At 40.8% G+C, this 20,864-nt stretch overlaps 1 protein-coding gene across 2 annotated transcripts in view; it reads right to left on the bottom strand.

Annotated features, from left to right (window-relative positions):
• Positions 1-20,864, bottom strand: part of LOC126292220 (thyroid adenoma-associated protein homolog) — a 193,366-nt gene that overhangs the window by 55,557 nt on the left and 116,945 nt on the right. The window contains exons 20-22 of one of the 2 annotated variants that reach the window (XM_049986086.1): positions 16,103-16,435; positions 8,279-8,470; positions 3,279-3,633 (exon numbers count right to left, since the gene is read on the bottom strand). In XM_049986086.1, coding sequence (XP_049842043.1) covers positions 3,279-3,633; positions 8,279-8,470; positions 16,103-16,435 — 880 coding nt within the window. The remainder of the gene's footprint in view (positions 1-3,278; positions 3,634-8,278; positions 8,471-16,102; positions 16,436-20,864) is intronic. The other variant, XM_049986087.1, reaches the window with a different exon arrangement.

Genomic DNA, 20,864 nt, shown 5'->3' with positions numbered 1-20,864 from the left:
CTGCCATGCGCTGTAAGATGGATTACAGGGTATCTATGTAGATGTAGATGCTAATTCACTGCTTCTGTTAAGACCTGACATATGTAAGAAGATACAGGCAACACTTTATATCAACCATACAGTTTAGAAACATACAGTAAACCCCGAATTCCATAAAGAATCAAACACCCACATATAAAATGGCTTCAAACACCTTATTACAAATTAATTAACACATTAAATATTTCACTTTAAGCACCAGTGAGAAAAAACATAAGAAAGCTTTGAAATTATCCTTAAGGTTTGTTGGAAGTCATGAAGTGCTCTCATTATCAAACTCTGGATGAATAGTCTGCGTAATCTGTGTTCCACATTACGCAAAAGCTAGTTTTTCACGCAACTTTGTATCGTAAAATGATGTAATTCTACAGGTACATTCAGTGCTCCGAGTATATATGGACACTGTCTGCAAATTGTGCTGTGAATACAGCTAGTCATACAGAAATAAGAAATTGAAAGATGATGCCTGATGCTGCTGTTTTACTGCATGAGCACCTGAAATGCAGTGAGCAGTAAACTTTAATCCTTTCATCATTTTGTGTGGGGTGTCAGTGAAAAAGTTTGTTACTGTTTCAAATTATGTATAAAGTTTGTTGGAAGTCTTAAGTGCTCTGATTCTCAAATACTGGACAAATAATGTTTGGGCATTTGCATGCCATCAATTACACTGGCTCAAGACAAATCCACAGGTATACTTGTCCTGTTGGGTTAAACTTTTAACATAAAGTTATACGTCTCAATGAAGAGATTACCACACTATTTTGAATTTTTAAATTTGGTCAATAATCATGAGAAATGCCCCTGCAAATCGTTAGACAGCCAACTTGAAACTGGATCAGGTTCCACGATAGTTGCTTAGGCGTCTCTCAGATTCTCTCTTACATAACTGCAAATATTAGGCCCTTATATTGTTGATAAGTTATTCTCAGGCACTTTCCAATTAAAAGCTGTAATGAAAACTAATAAAGTAATACTTTTAAAGCAATCAAAAATATGTAAGAGTATTCTGCAATAGCAGAATAAAATCTAGTTCACCCACGAGTGAAATACGACACTCTTTAAAAATTCATACAGGCTGCAGACCTACAATCGTTCATGGGTCCACTTGATAAGTAAACAGTTATGAAAACACACTTGACATCTTAGTAGCAACAAATCATCCTCAGCTAATAACGAACATCAAAATAAATACAGGGATTAGTGAACACTGGGTTGCCACAGCAAGACCGAATACCGTAACTTCCAAACCCACCAAAAATAAATGAAAGAAATAGTATAGATAGGAATTGAGAGATTTATACCAAATAAATTAACAAGTGACAGAGATGATCCCCCATGGTACACAAAACAGGTCAGAACATTGGTGCAGAAACAACGAAGAAAAGCATGTCGATTTTAAGAAACAAAAAATCCCCAATACTAGTGATCTTTTACAGAAAGTCGAAAATTTGCTTATAATAGTTTCCATAACAAAACTTTGTCTCAAAATCCAAAGAGAGTCTGGTCGACATAAAGTATGCTAGTGGCAAGCAATAGAAATATTGTAGATGACAGTGCTGTAAAGCAGAGTTACTAAGCACAACCTTAAGAAATCCTTTACCAAACAAGATGAAGTAAGTATTCCAGAATTTGAGTCAAGAAGAACTGCCAACTTGAAGAACTTTGAAGTAGATATCCTCCGAGAGTAGTGAAGCAACTTAAATCACTTAATAAAAGCAAGTATTTTGCTCTACACTGTATACCAATTAAGTTCCTTTCAGAGCATGCTGATGTAATAGTTCCATACTTAACTATCATATGCAACTGCTCACTCAATGAAAGATCCATATCTGAAGACTGGAAAGTTGCACAGGTCACACCAATGAAGGACAATAAGAGTAATCCCCTACATTATGGGCCCAAATCATTAATGTCGACATGCAGCTGGATTTTGGAAAATATATTGTGTCTGATCATCAGGAATTACACTGAAGACAACGGTCTATTGACACACAGTGAACATGGATTTAGTAAACATTGTTCTTGTGAAACACAACTAGCTCTTTGCTCACACAAAGTGCAGAGTGCTTTCGAGAAGGGATTTCAAATTCATTCCACATTTCAAGATTTCCAGAAGGCTTATGAGCCATGTCTCACAAGCGGCTTGTAATGAAATTGGGTGCTTATGGAATACCATCTCAGTTATGAGACTGGATTTATGATTTCATGCCAGAAGAGTCACAGTTCATAGTAACTGACAGGAAGTCATAAAGTAAAACAGAAGTGATTTCTGTTATTCCCAAGGTAGTGTTAAAGGCCCACTGTTATTCCTTATTTATAGAAACAATTTAGGAGACAATGTGAGCATCTGTCTCAGGCTGTTTGCAGATGATGCTGTCAGTTATTGTCTAGTAAAGGCATTATAGAAGATCTAACCAACTGCAAAATGATTTTGACAAGATATCTACATGTTGCAAAAATTGGCAACTGACCCTAAATAACGAACAGAGTGACATCATCCACATGAATGCTAAATGGAATCTGTTAATCTTGGGTTACGTGAAATCATTCAAATCTAAAGGTCATAAATTGAACTAAACACCTAAGAATAACAAATAAAAACAACTTAAATTTCTAAGAACACATAGAAAATGGTGTGAGGAAGGTGAAACAAAGGTTGCATTTTATTACCATAGCACTTACAAGATGCAACCCATCTACTAAAGAGACTGCCTACAATATGCTTGTCTGTCCTCTTTTGGAGTGTTGCTGTACAATGTGGGAACCTTTAGGATTAACAGAGTATATCGAGAAAGTTCAAAGAAAGGCACTATGTTTTTTATTATTGATAAATAGGGGAGAGAGTGTCATTGACAGGATACAGAATTTGGGGTGCAAATTATTAAAACAAAAGTGTTTTACATTGCTTCGGGACCTTCTCATGAGATGTCAGTCACCAACTTTCTCCTCTGAATGCGAAATTATTTTGTTGACACCAAACTACATAGCGGAAAACAATCATCGTAATAAAATGAGAGAAATGAGAGCTCACACAGAAGGACATAGGTGTTAATCTTTTCGTGCGTTGTTGGAGACTAGAATAACAAAGAATTATTGTGACAGTGGTTCGACGAATCCTCCATCAGGCACTTAAGTGAGATTTGTTGAGTAGCCACGTAGACATCGATGTAAATGTAAATATGAGGAGTTAAAGGTAAACAGAGCTTGGTAAGCGTATAGTGAGAAACTTTGCTTCCTACCGGAGAGGTACAGTAGTAGACTGGTGGCTGCCTTCTCGTACTGAGGCACACCTGGCGACCAAGAGGGCAGATCCTCGTCGTCCCGCCCACTCCCATCCGCACGCTCCTCGTGGTTGCGTTCGAGTCCCAGTGCAGCAGACAGCTCACGGCGCAGATCCGAGCGGAAACATGCATTGACACTCGTGCTGACCCGGGACACTGCGGCCTGCAGGAGGGCGAGGCGCGCCGAGTCAGCGGTCGGGCAGAGACAAGGTGCACGCGTCGGCTCTGTGGTGCGCAGCCGACTTGTCAGCCGGCCGGCAAAGCTGTCCTCAGATGCCAGCTCTGCAGGAGTCGCCGAGATGAGGTAGGCGAGCTGGGGGGTTAATGCACAGGTCACAGTTTCAAACTGGTAAAAGTCAAAAAAGTATTTATGACTGGCAGTGGCTGAGTGAGAGCTGATGGGGTGCCTCCAATCCCTTTCAATCTGTTACTAGATAAGACCACCAAAACATGGCAGACAAGTGTCCCTGGAAAACAATGGGAACAAACAACACAAGTATCAATGTGAAAAGTCTCGCCTCTGCTTATGAGCCAGCAACAATTGCCAGGACTTCCACTGAAGCTTCTTGAGACTGCTGCCAAAACTGGCCTCCGAACATTCGTTGAGGAAACAACACAGTATGTGGATGTCATCCTTTGGTTTCTGATGGTACAAATTTGGCCTGTTTCCAGAAGGGAGGGGAATTAAATAAATAAATAAATGCGGAGCCAGGCACCACCCATTTTTGGAAAACAAAAATCTTACTTCAAAAGAGTCTATACCAATAATTGTCAGGTTATGCTGATCTGTGTGCTCTATTTGTGGGTTTTGAGACTGCTGTTCTGCTTCCAGTCTAAAAAAAAATTCCCTGTCACAGCACACTGCAAGACAGGGAGCAGAAGAACAGCCTTAAAACCAGAAAACGAAGCATGCATGTAGAGCAGCAGTTACAAACTTTGCCACTGATGCCTCTCAAAAGTTAAAGCAGAAACTTCTGTGGCATTATAAAATTGGGTTCATTAAGTTGCACATAGATGGGTGTGACCTAAAAATAATCAACTTAATATTACGCACAGCTGAGGATGACAGAACAACAAAAGTTAAAGACTAATTCACATTTTGTACAAATAGGCAGGACCTGCTCTCGTAATACACCTAACCCTTTCAAATTAGCACAGCTAATTTCAGTATAAGCTCACATCTTCAGTCTCAGTCTATCTAGAATTCACCTGCCAATTTCTGTTTCAATTTCCATCTCCCAAGTCATTAATTTCCATCTCTTCAGTCATTATCTCTTGATCTACACTTCAAAAGGCTTTGCTTTTTTTTTAGTCCAGTTCTACAGTATTTTTGTCAATTCCTTTGAGTTAATTTAATCTCAAGTGCAGGAAACAGTGGACCCACTTTCCGGACACCATCATGTCGTAAACTGCATTGGTGTTGGCCTCACGTGTGTCTACTCTACTCAGGTGTTCTGCTGTTCCTTCTCATTCATTTTCAGCACAATGTAAGAATACAGAATTTCACAGTGGTAACATTCCATAAAATGTTCTCAGGTTTCCATTTGCATTGAGTGGTTCTGATGCTGCACTCTTTTGGATGACAACTCCCTGGCTGTTGTCATGTGGAAGAGACCATTTCCGTTGGCTCGCCAATATGCATTTTCTCACGCTGGCTGCTGGCTGTGAAGAAAATGTGAGTTTTGAAGAACAATATTAGTTGAGTGAAATCAAACAAAGTTCTCAACTGAAATAAATGAACAAATTTCAGTTTTCTGCGGTTTAAATACCACCAGCTGAAAAATGTTCCTGTCAGAGCACAAAAAGGTGAATATGCTCGAAGAGACTGCTGAAAAGTGGGGAACAAGCTGCCTCAATCATAATTCCACCTTCCTCACCAAAAACTTTGGCATGCAAACATATTCTCTCTCTTTTAACATAGAAAACACTAAATTGTTTCACTCACTCTCTCAAATTCTGGACATCTCTCTCACTGCTGCCATCTATGCTTGTCTCTCTCCTACTGTCTCCTTTTTTTCTCATTAGCACTTTTCCTATCTGTCTGTCCTGCTGTCACTGTCTTTATCCCTTTCTCTATCTCTTCCTTACCGATGTCTCCTCCTCTGCACTTTCACAGTCTCTCTATCCCACTGCCATTATCTTTGTCCCGTCCCCCCCCCCCCCCCCTCCCCATCTACTCGATGCCACCATCTCTTTCTTTCTCACTTACAGTCTGTCATCTTTGCCTTCAACCATCATTGTCTCCTCTTAACACATGTCCTCAGGGATGGTTTGCTCGGGATTTTGATCCTTACTCCGGGAAATTCTAACACGTGTGTACAGGTGATGGGAGAATGTAGGCAAAGTCTTTTGTTAAATTAAAAATCAAACAGTTATGGTTGCAAAGTTAATTTTCATCCTGAGTTTTTTATGTGTATACGGCTGACATAAAGATTTGGCAGCTGGTACAGTGTACTGCATTTGACAGCTTTACATAGTCTGATGATGCCTACCAATGGCGAATTCATCATCCAATAAAAATAGCTTTGCAACTATGACTGTTTTATTTTTATAATAACCACGAAAACTGGTTGGTGTATCAACCAGCTAATGATGGAATGAAATGCATACTACGAATTCTTTTGTGTCAAAGTCTGCTAGGCTGAGGTGGGGGTGGGAGGTGGCAAGAAACCCAAGCCTATTTATGGGCTCCACCATCTCTCTCTTCCATTTCCATTGTCTCCTCTCTCTTTTGTTATCACTGCTACTATCTCCATCCACCCCCCTTTCTGTTTTACTGCCACTGTCTCCCACTGAACATCACTATCTCCTCTCTCTTTGGCCCCCATTCATCTCGCTTTCTCTCTCACTGCCACTTTCTCTCTCCCATCATCACCATCTCCCCTCTCTTTCTCTTCCCCCGTCACTGCCTCTTTGCTACTCTCTTTCAACATAAAAAAGTATGAACATGTTCGCATGCCAAAATGTTTGGTGAGGTCAGCAGAATGAGACAACTGGTTCCCCACTCTTCTGTTGGAGTCTTTTACAGAGAAGCATATTTGCCTTTTTTGTGCTCTGACAGGAGCATTTTTCAGCTGGTTCCCTTATTTTCCCTGTTACAGCAGGGTGTGCTGCCTATATAAAACAAATTCTGTAGGTTAGTTACGTTTTGGCAGCTTATTCATATACTGAGACACATTTACATACTATGACGCACACAAACAACAAGTAAGTAGGCATAATTTAAGGTTAATACAAAATCATTTCCCATCCACTCGAGTTTTCTTTACATAATAAAAATGTACAACTTGTTTAGACTACTCCTACAGAAGACCAATAAATGCTTTTGATTTGAAAGTACAAAGAATTTTGTGAGACACAAAAAATTATTTTAACATACTTATGCCACCAAGCGGTGCTATCCAATAATTTCCAGGTAAAGACAGCACATATAGGTGGGAAGTGCCTATTATACAGAGTCAGTGTTTTATTGGTAATAAATAAATAAAAGTTGCTGGCTAAATGCATAATTCGGTGATCCTTGCGTGACTTCAGAACCTTTGCCATGTGTTCACTACGTCAGCTGAAACTAAGTTTATGCCTCAGTAAAAATTTCGATGATTTTCCTTTAATAGGAACGACAGTAGTGGCTGTACTCACAACTGGTACTTTCGGTACACAAAAATTCATGGTTTTTTTGGGTGTATCTTGATAAGGGATAAAGATTTTTGAAAACAGAGAAATAGCATTTCTAGAGAAATGTTTCAAGAGTGTAAATTACTATTTCAGCCATTTGCTATGGTAGTTATTTAGATTAATGCAGCCTATGGCGCAAAAAAAGCTAAAATCTGGTTTTGCCATTTTCTAAATAAGTGCATTAACTTTGGACCTCCAGATTTTGGAAACAGATACTGACATCAGAAAAAGTTTTGAAGTTACCTGAGAATATCATCTCAAGAACATATGGTAAATATTTTGACAATTTTCCAGTCAGCCCCACACCAGCTACTTTTCGTACTCAAAAATCATGGTTTATAAAGGATTCCTCAGCAACACCCTATGGTTTTTTTGTAAGCAATCTAAAGCCTAGCCTAGACCACACCAAATGCAAAAAGACCCAACTGATTTGCTCACTTTTCCTGGGCTGGAGGAATTGAGTAATGTTTAAATTTTAAGCCCGTACTGTAGGACAGTTACAGTATGTCCCAGCTTCCGATATACAAACAGTTGCTAGCCACAGGTTATCCAAAATACTTGAGCCCTTATTTCTGTAATCAATAGAACTTGATATATGACCTATACAAAAATCGCATCTTTGTTTGTGACCCTGTCGTGCACAAACAAAATTATTCTGCAGTATAAAGTTAACTTTGTAAACTTATGTTATGATATAAGTGTTACAAAAATATAAATGTATATGTGGCAGAAGCCACAAGAAACTTGTTACATGGAGACTGATTTGTATGATTTTTCCATAAACATTTATAAGAAGAATTTAAGTTAAAGATGTTAGTGTCAAATTGACGCATCCTTCTATCAAGATAAGTACTGGTGTAACAGTAAGAATTAAGATTTTTTTCTCAACTTGTAGAGAAGACACTGAGCATGTGACAAGTAAACTTGAAAGTTCAAATTTTCCACTGTTTAAGTACTGATATATACAAACGTATTAGTTAAATTTGTAATTTAACACAACTGACAGAATCACTGGCATTAAGTGCTTGTTATAGAACAAGAACCATAAAAATGCACCAGCTTATCATACTACCTTCATATTACTAATTTTGAATACTTTGGATGAGATGGGAATATAAAAAGTAGAAAAAAATATTACATTTCTGCAAGACTGTGAGTTTTTAACAACATACCGACAGTCAGGTGATGACTACTGATACGAATGTTGATGCAATGCATAAAAATGGAATTGTTGGATCCAATAAATTTAGATAACAGTTGGGGAATGAGTGAGACGGCCTTACCTGCAGCAGCACACCATGCCGATAGTTGAGTTCATCCTCTGGCATGTCTCGCAGCTCACCAAACAGTCGGTCCAGAGTGTCCTCGAACACATCCGGGGTGATTAGTGGAACGAGGGCCTGAGCGGCCAGGACGCGCGTCTTGTACACTGAGCTGCGCGCGCAGTCCAGCACAAACGGAACATATGCAGAAAGCTGCAAATCACATCAGCAGAAACTCAGTTCTGTAGACATAGTGGTATTTAGCCAACACAAAGTAGCCATGCATGTGTGTGTGTGTGTGTGTGTGTGTGTGTGTGTGTGTGTGTGTGTGTGTGTGTGTGTCACATATTGTGTTTTTATGACGTGCACATTTGTCCAATTAAAATTCCTTGATAGTTGATGTCTGTCACTTGCCACTACAGTATTGTCACATTGTCGGCTATTACTCAGTTACGGATGAAAACGTATATGGTGGGTCTCTTCACAAATTCTGTTAATGTGTAACACAGGACAATGTTGAAAGTGGCTGCTGTGAGATATGTTGGACATGTAAGATGCTCTGGCGACAGCTGATTTTAAGTGATAAATGACTGAACTGCGGCGGGCAATGCATTTTGTATCCCTGAATTTAAACTCGTGCCCTCAGCTAATCTCAGCCTCGCGATATGCTGTGTACCTGAGAAAACAGCCATCAACGATCTGCAGCAGCAAAAATCACAATCGCTTTGTTCACAGCAATTAACATTAACCAAGGAGCAAACTCAAAACAGAAAAAAATAATTTCAATGCTAAACACAAACTGCAATTTCTCACTATCATTGGTTACCTAAAAGTATCGTCACATTGGCTTCGAGAGCTGCCACATTACCAATTGATAAGCAGTCCTCATTCACACTTGGTTACTGACTATAAGTGACACAGATTCCAGGCAAAAAATGAATATACGAAAAAAAGAACAAATAAAAAACTCAGTATAATGATGAAAATGAAATGGCACAGAATTAGAATAAAATTACATTTAAATCAGTTAACTGAATAAAAATAATAATCAACATCTTTTGATTAGATTTAGAAAAAAAAAAAAAAAACACATTGCATTTGACGAAATTCGAACCTATGAGCTTCAACTCAGCAGGTTAATACATTATCCATTGCACTATGCTACAACAGCTAATATATTTGTTACTGTGGTCATCCAGTTGCAATGATGAATTGCAGCCTTCAAAAATTCGACTTCACATAATTTTCTGCAAGGCTGATCTTGGTAATAATGCTAACTGTATGTGCGGCTGAAACGCATGTTGTGCAGAATTATCGAGTAATGAAACGTATATTTCATTAACATCATTGTCTCAGTGTGTATGTGTGTTTGGCGTGGTTATCATTTGCGATGAAATAAAAAATGAAAGTGGCAGACCCATGATTCAGATTCCAGACACATCAAGAAAGAATGTTGAACAAGGAACTGAAAGTGGATTGACCAATTGCCAAGGCAGTTTGGCAACAGCAAATGGTTTGGGCACGATGTTGAGCGCTCTGATTGGAGGAAGCCAGCTCCAACAGGTGAAGTGTCAACTATCAAGTAATTTTAATAAGAATATAGCTCGAGATAGGATTTGTCCGAAAGTTAGCACAGTTTTCAGTCTCACCTGCGTACCTGTTGTCGATTTGATGCCTCCACTGTCCACTGAGTTCCTAATTTTAATACTATACTATTTACATATGGCCAGAATTTTACACAATGAATTCTAAAGTCGTTTGTTTGTTATGGTAAGTGTCTTCTTATTGGTGGAACTTATACTGAAAAGTGAACTGAGGCACACACACTGAAGCAGGTTATAAAAATTAACTTGTGTTTGTTTTATTTAAAAATGATGCTTACTTTAAAGGACACACCTAGTACTTTTGAAATAGAAGCTCTTCTCTATACTCTGCTGAAATGGCTGCTGGAGAGAGAGAATAAGTGCAACTAATTTTTTAGTGTCAGCCTAGGACTTGGCTCAAGAGAGTAAATATTCTGGGTGCACAAATGGGAGATCCATAGCAATGTGAATGGCAATATTTGTGCACTTCATAAGGAGCTACATTACACACTGTGGCCAGTGTTAGGTATAAATGAGACAAAAATCATAACTTAATATTTATTAGTCGAGGTAAATCTGCCGTAAATGCTTTTCTGAACAGTAACCAATTTTGTAACTGGCAGATTAAAACTGTGTGCCCGACCGAGAAAGGCAAAGGTCCCGAGTTCGAGTCTCGGTCTTTTTGCAATGAACTATGTGACATAATTACAAATAAACAATTTTTGGATTTTTATTCTACTTGTAGTGCGAAACCTTGATTCAGGCCAAATTTTACGATTCTAGGTCAACGGAAAGTACTCTATATGTTTTGATGAGTGAGTTTGCTGTATCTATTGATTGCACTGACTTAGAAGGTTCACTTTTTTACACAACTAAGGGACTGTGGACAGAAAACAAATTTTGAACTTGATACTTCTATCCATTCCTGAGAAAAGGGGGTTTAAACAATTGGACAGACACACAGACAACAGAGTCCCATTTTTAATGACTGAGATACGGAACCCTAAAAAAACATTATATGCACTTCAGAATTTTTATGAGATTTCCCTCCAGTATATGCCTAAAATATGATGACAAGCAGATACGAGTTATTGCCCATGTTAAAATGTTCGCATTACAGCTTGACAAGAAGTTTGACTGGGAGGAGTACACCACAGAACTGCTGAAGCATCTAAGCTAACCTTTATTTGGGATACAGATATTGTCAGACACAGGAGACACAAAACAACAGGAGCACTTTGTTTATTTTCATCTCATAATGTCATTCTCTCATTTCTTCAGAGTAACTCATCCGACAAGTTCATGATTTGTGGGTCCTAACATGTGTTGCATGAATTAGTTGTGGTGTGAACTCAAGAACAACCTGGAGAAGCCTGCTCAAGGACTGGAACTAATACTTCCCAGTATATTTATTTTTTAATGAAATTCTGACATTATTAATGTATCTCTTCTTCAAACCGACAGCTCATTAAGTGGGATAAATACTAGATAATTGAATAATATATTAAGATTCCAAGACTTACCAAGCGGGAAAGCACCGGCAGACAGGCACATGAACAACACACACAAACACACACACAGGATTACTAGCTTTCGCAACCGATGGTTGCTTCTTCAGGAAGGAGAGGGAAAGACGAAAGGATGTGGGTTTTAAGGGAGAGGGTAAGGAGTCATTCCAATCCCGGGAGCGGAAAGACTTCCCTTAGGGGAAAAAAAGGACAGGTGTACACTCGCACACACACACATATCCATCCGCACATATATTTTTCCCATGTGGAAGTTTCTTTCTATTTAATTTACAGATAATTGAATAATATATATAAACATCTAATGCCGGTTACTTTGGTCCTGAAAGGCGTCCATTATTCAGAGAATAAATTTTCAATTATGTGTCAAGAACCACAAAAGAATTAACTATAAGTAACAATTAAATGAAAAGACACACATGGAGAAAAAGTAAGTCACCATAAGTGTTAATATATTTATACCACTTAGAGACAAGCCCGTTTTCTTCGTGGAAAAATGTTTGCTGTTGCCGACAGAACTATTATGGTGCCCAGGTATGCATATGGGCATATGTGTTGGCAAACCACTACTGTGTGGGCTAGCAAGCATGCAGGGAGATTGGACAGGTTTGTGTGACCTTGTTGCAATGGTGACAGACACCTCACCCAATGACTCACTGTTCGTTTGCTCACTGCCAGGTCTCCACAGACATTCTGCATGCAACTATGAATACTGTGACACAATGGTTTTCAACCAAAAGAAACTCAATGACAGTTCTCTGCTTGGAATGCACCTCCATTACAGATGCCGTTTTGAAGGTTATGTATAGCGCTTCCACCTATTGGAACTCTATGAAACTGTATCCCCCTGAAGTGGGAATAAATATTCCACAATGTCCCACAGCAAATTCCATAGTTTTTCAACCAAAACAGGCAGAGAGAGAGAAAAAAAGTTGCATTACTTACTGAACATCCCTCACATATACAACATTAATAAAATAAATGAAAAATTACAATAGCAAATGCAAAATAATGTTGTAGGGAAGTTCTTGCAGAATGTAAATACTTTAGGATTAAATAAGACGACTCCCTGAAAAGCAGAATCACAGAGTTGTCAATAGGCACACACAAAAGGAAGGGAACTTGCTAGATTTGGATTTTATCCTCTGACGAGCTCGAGTAACATCACGCACGCGGCTCAGAGGGATGCGTGGCAGGTATACGGGGCTGGCATGACTGTAGCAGCTGGTGGGACGTGGGATGAAGGCAAGGTGTGATGGTATGAATTGGGAGGGAGTTACAATGTGAAGGAAGCATAAACTGTTGTGTGGAGGATATGGGGACAGAAAGTTACCGGAGACTGATGCCAGGATGACTACAGAAGCAGAGGATGTGTTGTAAGGATCAGGATGACTACAGAAGCAGAGGATGTGTTGTAAGGATAACTCCCGTCTGGTGGTGGAGGGAAGGATCCAGCTTGCATATTGTGTTCAGTTGCATGTTGTACCACAGGAGAGTCACCTTTGTTCGTGACAACAGTTTGGCAGTGGCCATTCATCCTGGTGGACAGCTGGTTGGTAGTCGTACCAACATAAAAGGCTGTGCAGTGTTTGCAGCAAAGTTGGTTGTGGGGGAGGAGGGGGGGGGGGGAGAGGTATTGCCTATCTGTGAAGGTCTTTGTGATAACTGCAAGGCAGTTCTTGTTACTGCAGACACATGCTAGTCTGTACTAGAGAGATTTTTTGGTGTGGAAGGTATGGTATATGTCAAAATGCACTTAGTGTTGGTGGTTAGCAAGATTAATGTGGACAGAGGTGAGGATGGAGCCATCAAAGAGGTGGAGGTCAATATTCAGGGAGGTGGCGCATTACATACAGGGGGACCAGATGAAATGGATGGCAGATAAGGTGTTTCAATGAACCTGAACCGCACTAGGGGCTGGGAATTCTGAGAGGCTAGGAAGGTTTCCTCTATATGTCCATAAATAGGATGGCATAGGAAGGTGCCACCCACAGCTAATCATCCTCCCTATAGATAGAGGCTCCATGACTGTTGTGACGAGTCAGTGATTACCTTCAACAACTATCTGACTCTTCAACCTTTGTAGGATGAAGTCAGATAGTTGTTGAAGGCCTTCTGTCATGTAATCACAGAGTGATGAGTCAGTCTGCCAGAGTGGTCCCATCACTCTGCCAGAGTGGTCCCACCCCAGAAGTCTGGCTTAACCTCCAATCCCTACTGAAAGCCACAGACTCTCTCCAGAACCTCTCACCTGAGTCTGTCTCCCTCCTCACCCAGAGAACACCCTGCACACACTCCCCAAAATCCACAAACCAAAAAAGCCTTGTCACTACATTCTAACTGGCTATTGTGCTCCCACTGACAGATTTTCTCTTGTCGATCAACATCTCCAACCAACTGCCCGAAACCCAGTCTCCCACATTGAAGATACTATTTCCTTCACTGACTTTCAACCATTCCCATCCCTTTACCTCCTGGATCCCTACTAGTCATTGTTGATGTCATCTCCCTGTGCTCCAGTATCCCTCATGGCGGGGGCCTTCATACTATCAAACACTACCTTTCTCAATGTCCTTCAAATTCCAAACCTACCAACGCATTGCTTATACACCTTACCAACTACATCCTAAGCCACAACTAGTTTTCCTGTGAAGGGAAAGTTTACAAATAAATCCACAGCACAGCCGTGAGTGCCCGTAAGGCACCCTTCTATGCTCCTATTTATGGTCCATCTGGAGGAAACTTTCCTAGCCTCCCACAACTCTCAACCCCGTGTCTGGTTTAGTTTCATTAATGATATCTCATGATCTGGACTCGGGGCTGAGACACCTTTTCCACATTCCTCCATAACCTCTAAATCTGGCCCCCCTCTACCTGATGCACGACATTCCTCGATGTTGGCCTCCACCTCTCTGTCCACATTAAACTCATTAAACACCAGCAGTAGCTGCATACTGACAACTGCCATCACTTCCACATGTGGGTACAAAACTCACTGAAACGTTTTGACAAGACGACACCAGCACTCGGCTGATAACCCGAGAAGAATTCATCATTGATTTAACCGTCCACCTATCACTGGTCGGCCCCCACTTTGGTCGCAGACTTTGAGAGCATCAGTACTAAGTAACAGGAGGACTTTACTCGGCATGCGTTTTGCGAGTACTAACAGCAAGAGAAGTACTTGTATGTAGGAGGCGAAGGAAGCACAAGAATGAAGTGAGGTTAAGTTGACTTACTTTCTTTTCAGAAATAAAGAGTTCAATTAATCTTCACATGATCAGTCAAATCAGTGACAGCATTCACTGTACATGCTTGAACATTGCCCTGCAAAATGATGGTAAGGTCCTGCAGAAATTGTCATCACTTCTGTCTCTACGCTGTTCATTTTTGGAACACAACCTCTGACCAGCTTAGAAACAGAAGTGATGACACTTTCTGCAGGACCTGACCATCATCTTGCAGGACAGTGCTGAAGCACATACAGTACAAGCTGTTACTGATTTTTCTGACTGATGGGGCTGCTAAGTGCTATACCACCTACTGCACTCCCCTGACTTAAGCCCTCGTGAGTTCTATCGTTTTCTAAACTGAAGAAAACACTTCATGGCATTTGCTTCAGGACTGCTACAAATTCGTCTGGCAATAGACCACACCATTCGAACTGTCAACAAAACTGGCACAGCTAAGAGTATCCTAAGACTTCCACATCATTGGCAGTGGGTTATACACAATGGTGGTGACAACCTTGAAGGTCAGTAAAACTTTGAAACACGTATCTATTTTGTACGAGCTGTAAATAAATAGTTGCCACCATTAAAGTTCCAATCTTAAACCAGCATACCGTCTTATAATTCACTGCAAAATGTCCTACTGTGGCATAATATACGTTGCAGGTCCCGTAATAAAGAAACTACTACATTAATTCTTGCAGTAATACTAACAAACAAATGAATATAATAGAGGGAAACATTCCACGTGGGAAAAATATATCTAAAAACAAAGATGATGTAACTTACCAAACAAAAGAGTTGGTATGTTGATAGAGACACTACCAAACACAAACACACACACAAAATTCAAGCTTTCGCAACCCACGGTTGCTTCATCAGAAAAGAGGGAAGGAGAGGAAAGGACAAAAGGATGTGGGTTTTAAGGGAGAGGGTAAGGAGTCATTCCAATCCCGGGAGTGGAAAGACTTGCCTTAGGGGGAAAAAGGAACAGGTATACACTCGAAAGTGCGCGCGCGCGTGCCCACACACACACACACACACACACACACACACACACACACACACACACACACACACACACACAAATATCCATCCGCACATATACAGACACAAGTAGATAATATGTCTGCTTGTGTGTGTGTGTGTGTGTGTGTGTGTGTGTGTGTGTGTGTGTGTGTGTGTGTGTGTGTGCCCACACGCGAGTGTATACCTGTCCCTTTTTCCCTCTAAGGTAAGTCTTTCTGCTCCTGGGATTGGAATGACTCCTTGCCCTCTCCGTTCAAACCCACATCCTTTTGTCTTTCCCCCTCCTTCCCTATTTCCTGATGAAGCAACCGTGGGTTGTGAAAGCTTGAAGTTTGTGTTTGTGTTTGTTAGTGTCTCTATCAACATACCAAAGCTTTCATTTGGTAAGTTACATCATCTTTGTTTTTAGATATAACAAACAAATGACACACGCATAGCTCGCAAGCTGACCGGTTTGCAGAATTTCGAGGTACACACCTGCAGGTTGGAGTCGGTGCCCTCCAGTGAGGACGGGTAGAGGCGAGCGAGCAGCAGCAGCAGTGCGGGGGTCTCCGCCCCACAGCCCTGCCGCCGCCCCTTGCTGCCAGCCCCCGGGCCTCGGGCCGCCTCCAGGGAGAGGCAGAAGGCGTCGCGGCCCGGGCGGTCCGCCTCGCGCAGCAGCACGTCGTACAGCCTGGGGAAGCGCTGGAAGAACACGCGGCCCGTCATTCGGTTGCGCGCGCTCGGCCTGCGGCCGCAGCCCCTCGTGCGCTGCACCCCGAACACCCTCGTCATCAGGGCGGCGAACAGCAGCGTCCCCGAGTTGCGCACCTGCCAGAAGACTGCTGTGACAGTCCCAACGTCTCGAGCTGCTCTCACGCTTCCACACCACCCTGGGTTAGTACGGAAACCACCACCGACACCGAAACCACCACCACCACAACAATCATCGCCCATCACCACAGATCCAAGCACACCTAGGCACCCCTTTGCCACTGTGGTGTTTGAACTGTTAGTCAGCATTAGTTAGGTGATACTTCTACAACTGCAAGCAACGGCATCCAATGTCAGAAAGCGATGGTCACTTTTCTTAGTAAGCTGGTATGAGAGATGAATACAGTGTGGCACCAGCTTTCTGAATCATGTGCAGTGAGTAAAGAAGTCACATATTGGTGTCTGAGGAAACTGCATGCTAGACTTCAAAGTGGCTGTGCAGTACATTTTGGCAGCTATAAAACTTCCACATCACGGCAGGACACCTTATCGACTGACCCTCTTTGGTGCTGTTCATACTTGTAAGGTTTGAATCTCAGTGCCCAGATATGATTTCGCTACAAAAGTATGTTGCAATTCTCAAAACCACTCGAAAACAGTCATCCTCAAAGGTTTTGAGATATGAGAGCACTATTACACACAAAACATTTTGACTGTTTTAACACAGTTACTGGTAGCTCAGTACGTCTTTTAATTAAAGTCTCTGGTTTAATTCTTGCTGTGGCCTTGTCTGTGTTTTTTATTTTTATTTAGATTCTATACTTATTATCAATTGGAAATGTTAATAGATACTCAATTTTTTTTTAAAAAAATAACATTTTTATTCTTAATCAATAACTACACCATAATAAAACAAATTTTTATTTCCAGAGACTGAACAGGATTAGTGACGTATATCTTTTTTCCCCAGTTTGCAAGTCTGCATCAAACTTTAATCTATTTTCACGCAATTCATAGCTAATAAGAATAATTCAGGTCTGAGCTGCCAGAGTTGGCGGTCAACGGGCATGAGGTGTGCTGCGCTTGTGTGAAGTACCTCCCCCATCGCCAAGGCTGTGGTCATTACATTTTCTCATTACAAAGGCATGGTGTACACTCGTACTATTCCAAAAGCTTCCACAGTCACTGCAGTCTACTACAAGCAGGATCACAACCCAAAGGAGAGGAAAGAAACTGTTGGGTGGTGAAAGCTTCATCACGATAATTGCAGGTATCACACTGCCCGACATGTGATAGTTTTCGATCAGAAAATGCTTTTCTACATATTTGGGGCTGTGTGACTTTTTCACTATCCTACTGCCAAAAAGGACCTAGCTAGATGTCTTTCTGATAATTAAATGGAAGTGTCGGAGCAGACTTTGAAGCGTCTTCCAGGAGTGGCAATGGATGCGGGACTGTTGCATCACACTGGGTGGTGAGTATACTGAAGATGACAAACGTTTGCAAATAAAAACTTCTGAAATAAAGTCTTCAAAAATGAGGGACAGTGTTTATTGAACATCTCTCATTTGTTAAGAGTTTAGTGAAGTAGGGAAAATAAGCTAAAGTCCATCCCAAATAAAGTGATCACAACATTGCAATATATACAAGACAGGAAACAAGTCAGGCTTCAAGATAAAATGGGAATATACCAGATACATGGAAGACGGTTGATGTAAGAAAAACATAAAACTATGACAGTAATTCTCATTATTATTCAGTACTTCTGCCTTTTACACTAGTTTGACAGAATGAAGGAAAAGACAGGAGACAGAAGATACAGGAAAATATATCTACATGTGGTGAAGAGGAAAATAAACCTGTCTGAGCTCTAAACTGGGAGAGGCATGGCAAAAGGGAGCAGCAACAACAACTAAGGAGGAAGAAACACTAAGTGAACCAAAAGGAGCGAAACAGATCACTGTCATCATTCAGGCATTCCTGTGCCTGGTGTTCATCATTTCCACTACATTCTGGCTATTAGGGGAGCCTGCTCACATATACATGCTTTACACAAGTCTCAGCCTTTCCTATTTTCCTATGCCACTTGTTTATAATTAACGTGCAGCTACTCACTGAGATCCATAATGGGCTGTAAATATCACATGGCAGCGAAAGGAGTAAGTGCAATAGATATATTGTCACACAATTGTTTGATGTTTTCTGTTTATGCTTCTCAGAGAGCACTAACTTCGTGTTTGGAAACCAATATTCATTCTTTCGGAACATGTATTTCAGAGGATCATCTCAGAAAGCTGGTTTTCCTTGCCACAAACAGTTGTAGTTGTGTGTAGCAACATATTTAAAGTGGCTCTCTTCTGGACTGGGCAGTGAAATGCCTGCACGCCGAGTGCATATGTAGGCTTGCGGTATATGGTGTGGCCGAGCTGCCCATCTGCTTTTTGTTAGACAAAAACATCTAAAATCAGCACTTTCCCTCTCTCTCTCTCTGTCTCGACAGTGAAACAAGTTTTTGGATGCACATTTTGCATGGGATCGATGAACAGTGCCAAAGCTTCAGCGCCTATGTCCAGACTGTAACTGTGTCGTCAGCATATCGACAAAGTGAAGAACAGATTAAACAAATCAAATTGAAGGGCTTTCTCAAAATGATACATTAAGAAGTTGGCCACTCCTGGAGACATTGGAGAACTCACATCATTGTTGGTCATTTGATTGTTTTGTAGAGCTTTATCCACTTTCTTCCCTGTTTTGCTTTTCAGGAAATTGTTTTTTCCACAGGGCTTGACAGTTTCTGTCACTGTTTCTGTATATTAATGGATACGCACTGACAGAAATGGAGAGTGTTACATCATGACCACTTTAACTGAGTGCCACCAGACTGCTGTTGCAGTATTTTTGTGTCCATGAGACATGTCGATTAAAACACCTCAAGCTCGAATCTCAGACCAGCACACAGTTTTAATCTGCCAGGAAGTTTCATATATGTGCACACTCCTCTGCTGAGTGAAAATTCATTCTGGAAATAATCCACCAGGGTGCTGATAAACCACATCTCTGCAGTATACTTTCTTCCAGGAGTGATAGTGTGGCAAGTTACGGAGGAGAACTTCAGTGAGTTTTGGAAGATAGGAGATGAGTTACTGGCAGAAGTATGCTGTGTGGATGCATCATGAGTTGTGCTCAGGTACCTCAATCAGTAGAGCACTTGCCCGTAACAGGCAAGGGCCCTGGGTTCAAGTCCTGGTCTGGCAAATAGTTTTAATTTACTAGCAGGTTTCATATCTGTGCACATTCTGCTCAAGAGTGAAAATTAATTGTGGAGTGGTTCGATAAACCCTCTGCCAGGGACTTACTGTACATGTGAACTGCAGAGAAGTCGTGTAGATGTAGATGAGACAGCTTTGTTTCGAGTATGGCAATAAATTCCTAAGGGCAATGTTCGGCAGGTGTGTAGGGGTCACAAGTCACACTGGAGCTGATGACAGGCATCAGTTCAGAATGAAATCATCTAATACTTGCTGTATGATGAACACCTCCACAAAGTTTCATAAACATATGAGACTGGCACTTCAAGGTGGATCCTTCGAAATTTCTGCCAGTGTGACATCCTATATACTGCAAATCAGATTGCTCTTTATTCAATTGCTCCGTCCACATGTTGTGTAAGAAACGAGGGTGTTCTGTGAATGCAGAAGTGTACAGTAAGCATGCTAGTAACTCAATTCCATCATGATTTATAGTCACAATCAGTTTCTGGCATTGAGTAGTCACACTAGCTATCCCCAGAACGCTATATCCAACAACCCGATTGAATCCAGCGACTGATCACTGCCTCCAAACAAGTAGCCTCAGGTCTGACATAGTGGAAAAATAACTTTCTTCCTGATAAACAGATTGCAGCAGCTTTAAAAATAATAATAATAATAATTATTATTATTATTATTATGTCATTACATGGTCTGACTGCAAGTTCATAGACTAAAAATATCATACAGCAGAAGAAAGAATAAATAATAAAAAATCAAGGAGGGAAACCAAGCTAGGGTTTATGCAGGTTAAACTGGTAAAGTTAATAGTACTATTTATGAAATGGGACTTTTTATAAATAACACTGGCTGGCTGCTGTTTTCTCTTTTTTGAGGGAATTAACTTGCACTTTTACACAGCCTGAATCCCACCAGTATTAAGATTTGGGATCAGTGTCCAGTCGACAACAAAGTCGGATTGGAGAAAATATGGGCAAAGAAACGACTATTTTCTTTTCGGAAGAATCTCGTGGGCATCTGCCTTAAGTGACTGCGTAGAAACGGAAGTTTGAAACAGGGGAGAACTCGTATAAAATGCCAGAAACAAAATGTTTAAGTGCAGTGAGATGGTGATTTAAGATGTGTTACACAAAGAAGCAAACACACAGATTAACAATCATATTTTGTGTAGGCAGCAACAGCAGCTTGCAGGTATTGAAGAAACTTCACTGTATGATTAAAGACCTGTAACTCTTGTATATTAGGAACAGTCAATGTTCAAGGATATGACATGAATG

The sequence above is a fragment of the Schistocerca gregaria genome, chromosome 9 (genome assembly GCF_023897955.1).
Source record: "Schistocerca gregaria isolate iqSchGreg1 chromosome 9, iqSchGreg1.2, whole genome shotgun sequence".
In the NCBI taxonomy this organism is placed as follows: domain Eukaryota; kingdom Metazoa; phylum Arthropoda; class Insecta; order Orthoptera; family Acrididae; genus Schistocerca; species Schistocerca gregaria.
Note: the sequence above shows the minus strand (reverse complement) of the source record. Positions and strands in the feature narration are given on the sequence as shown.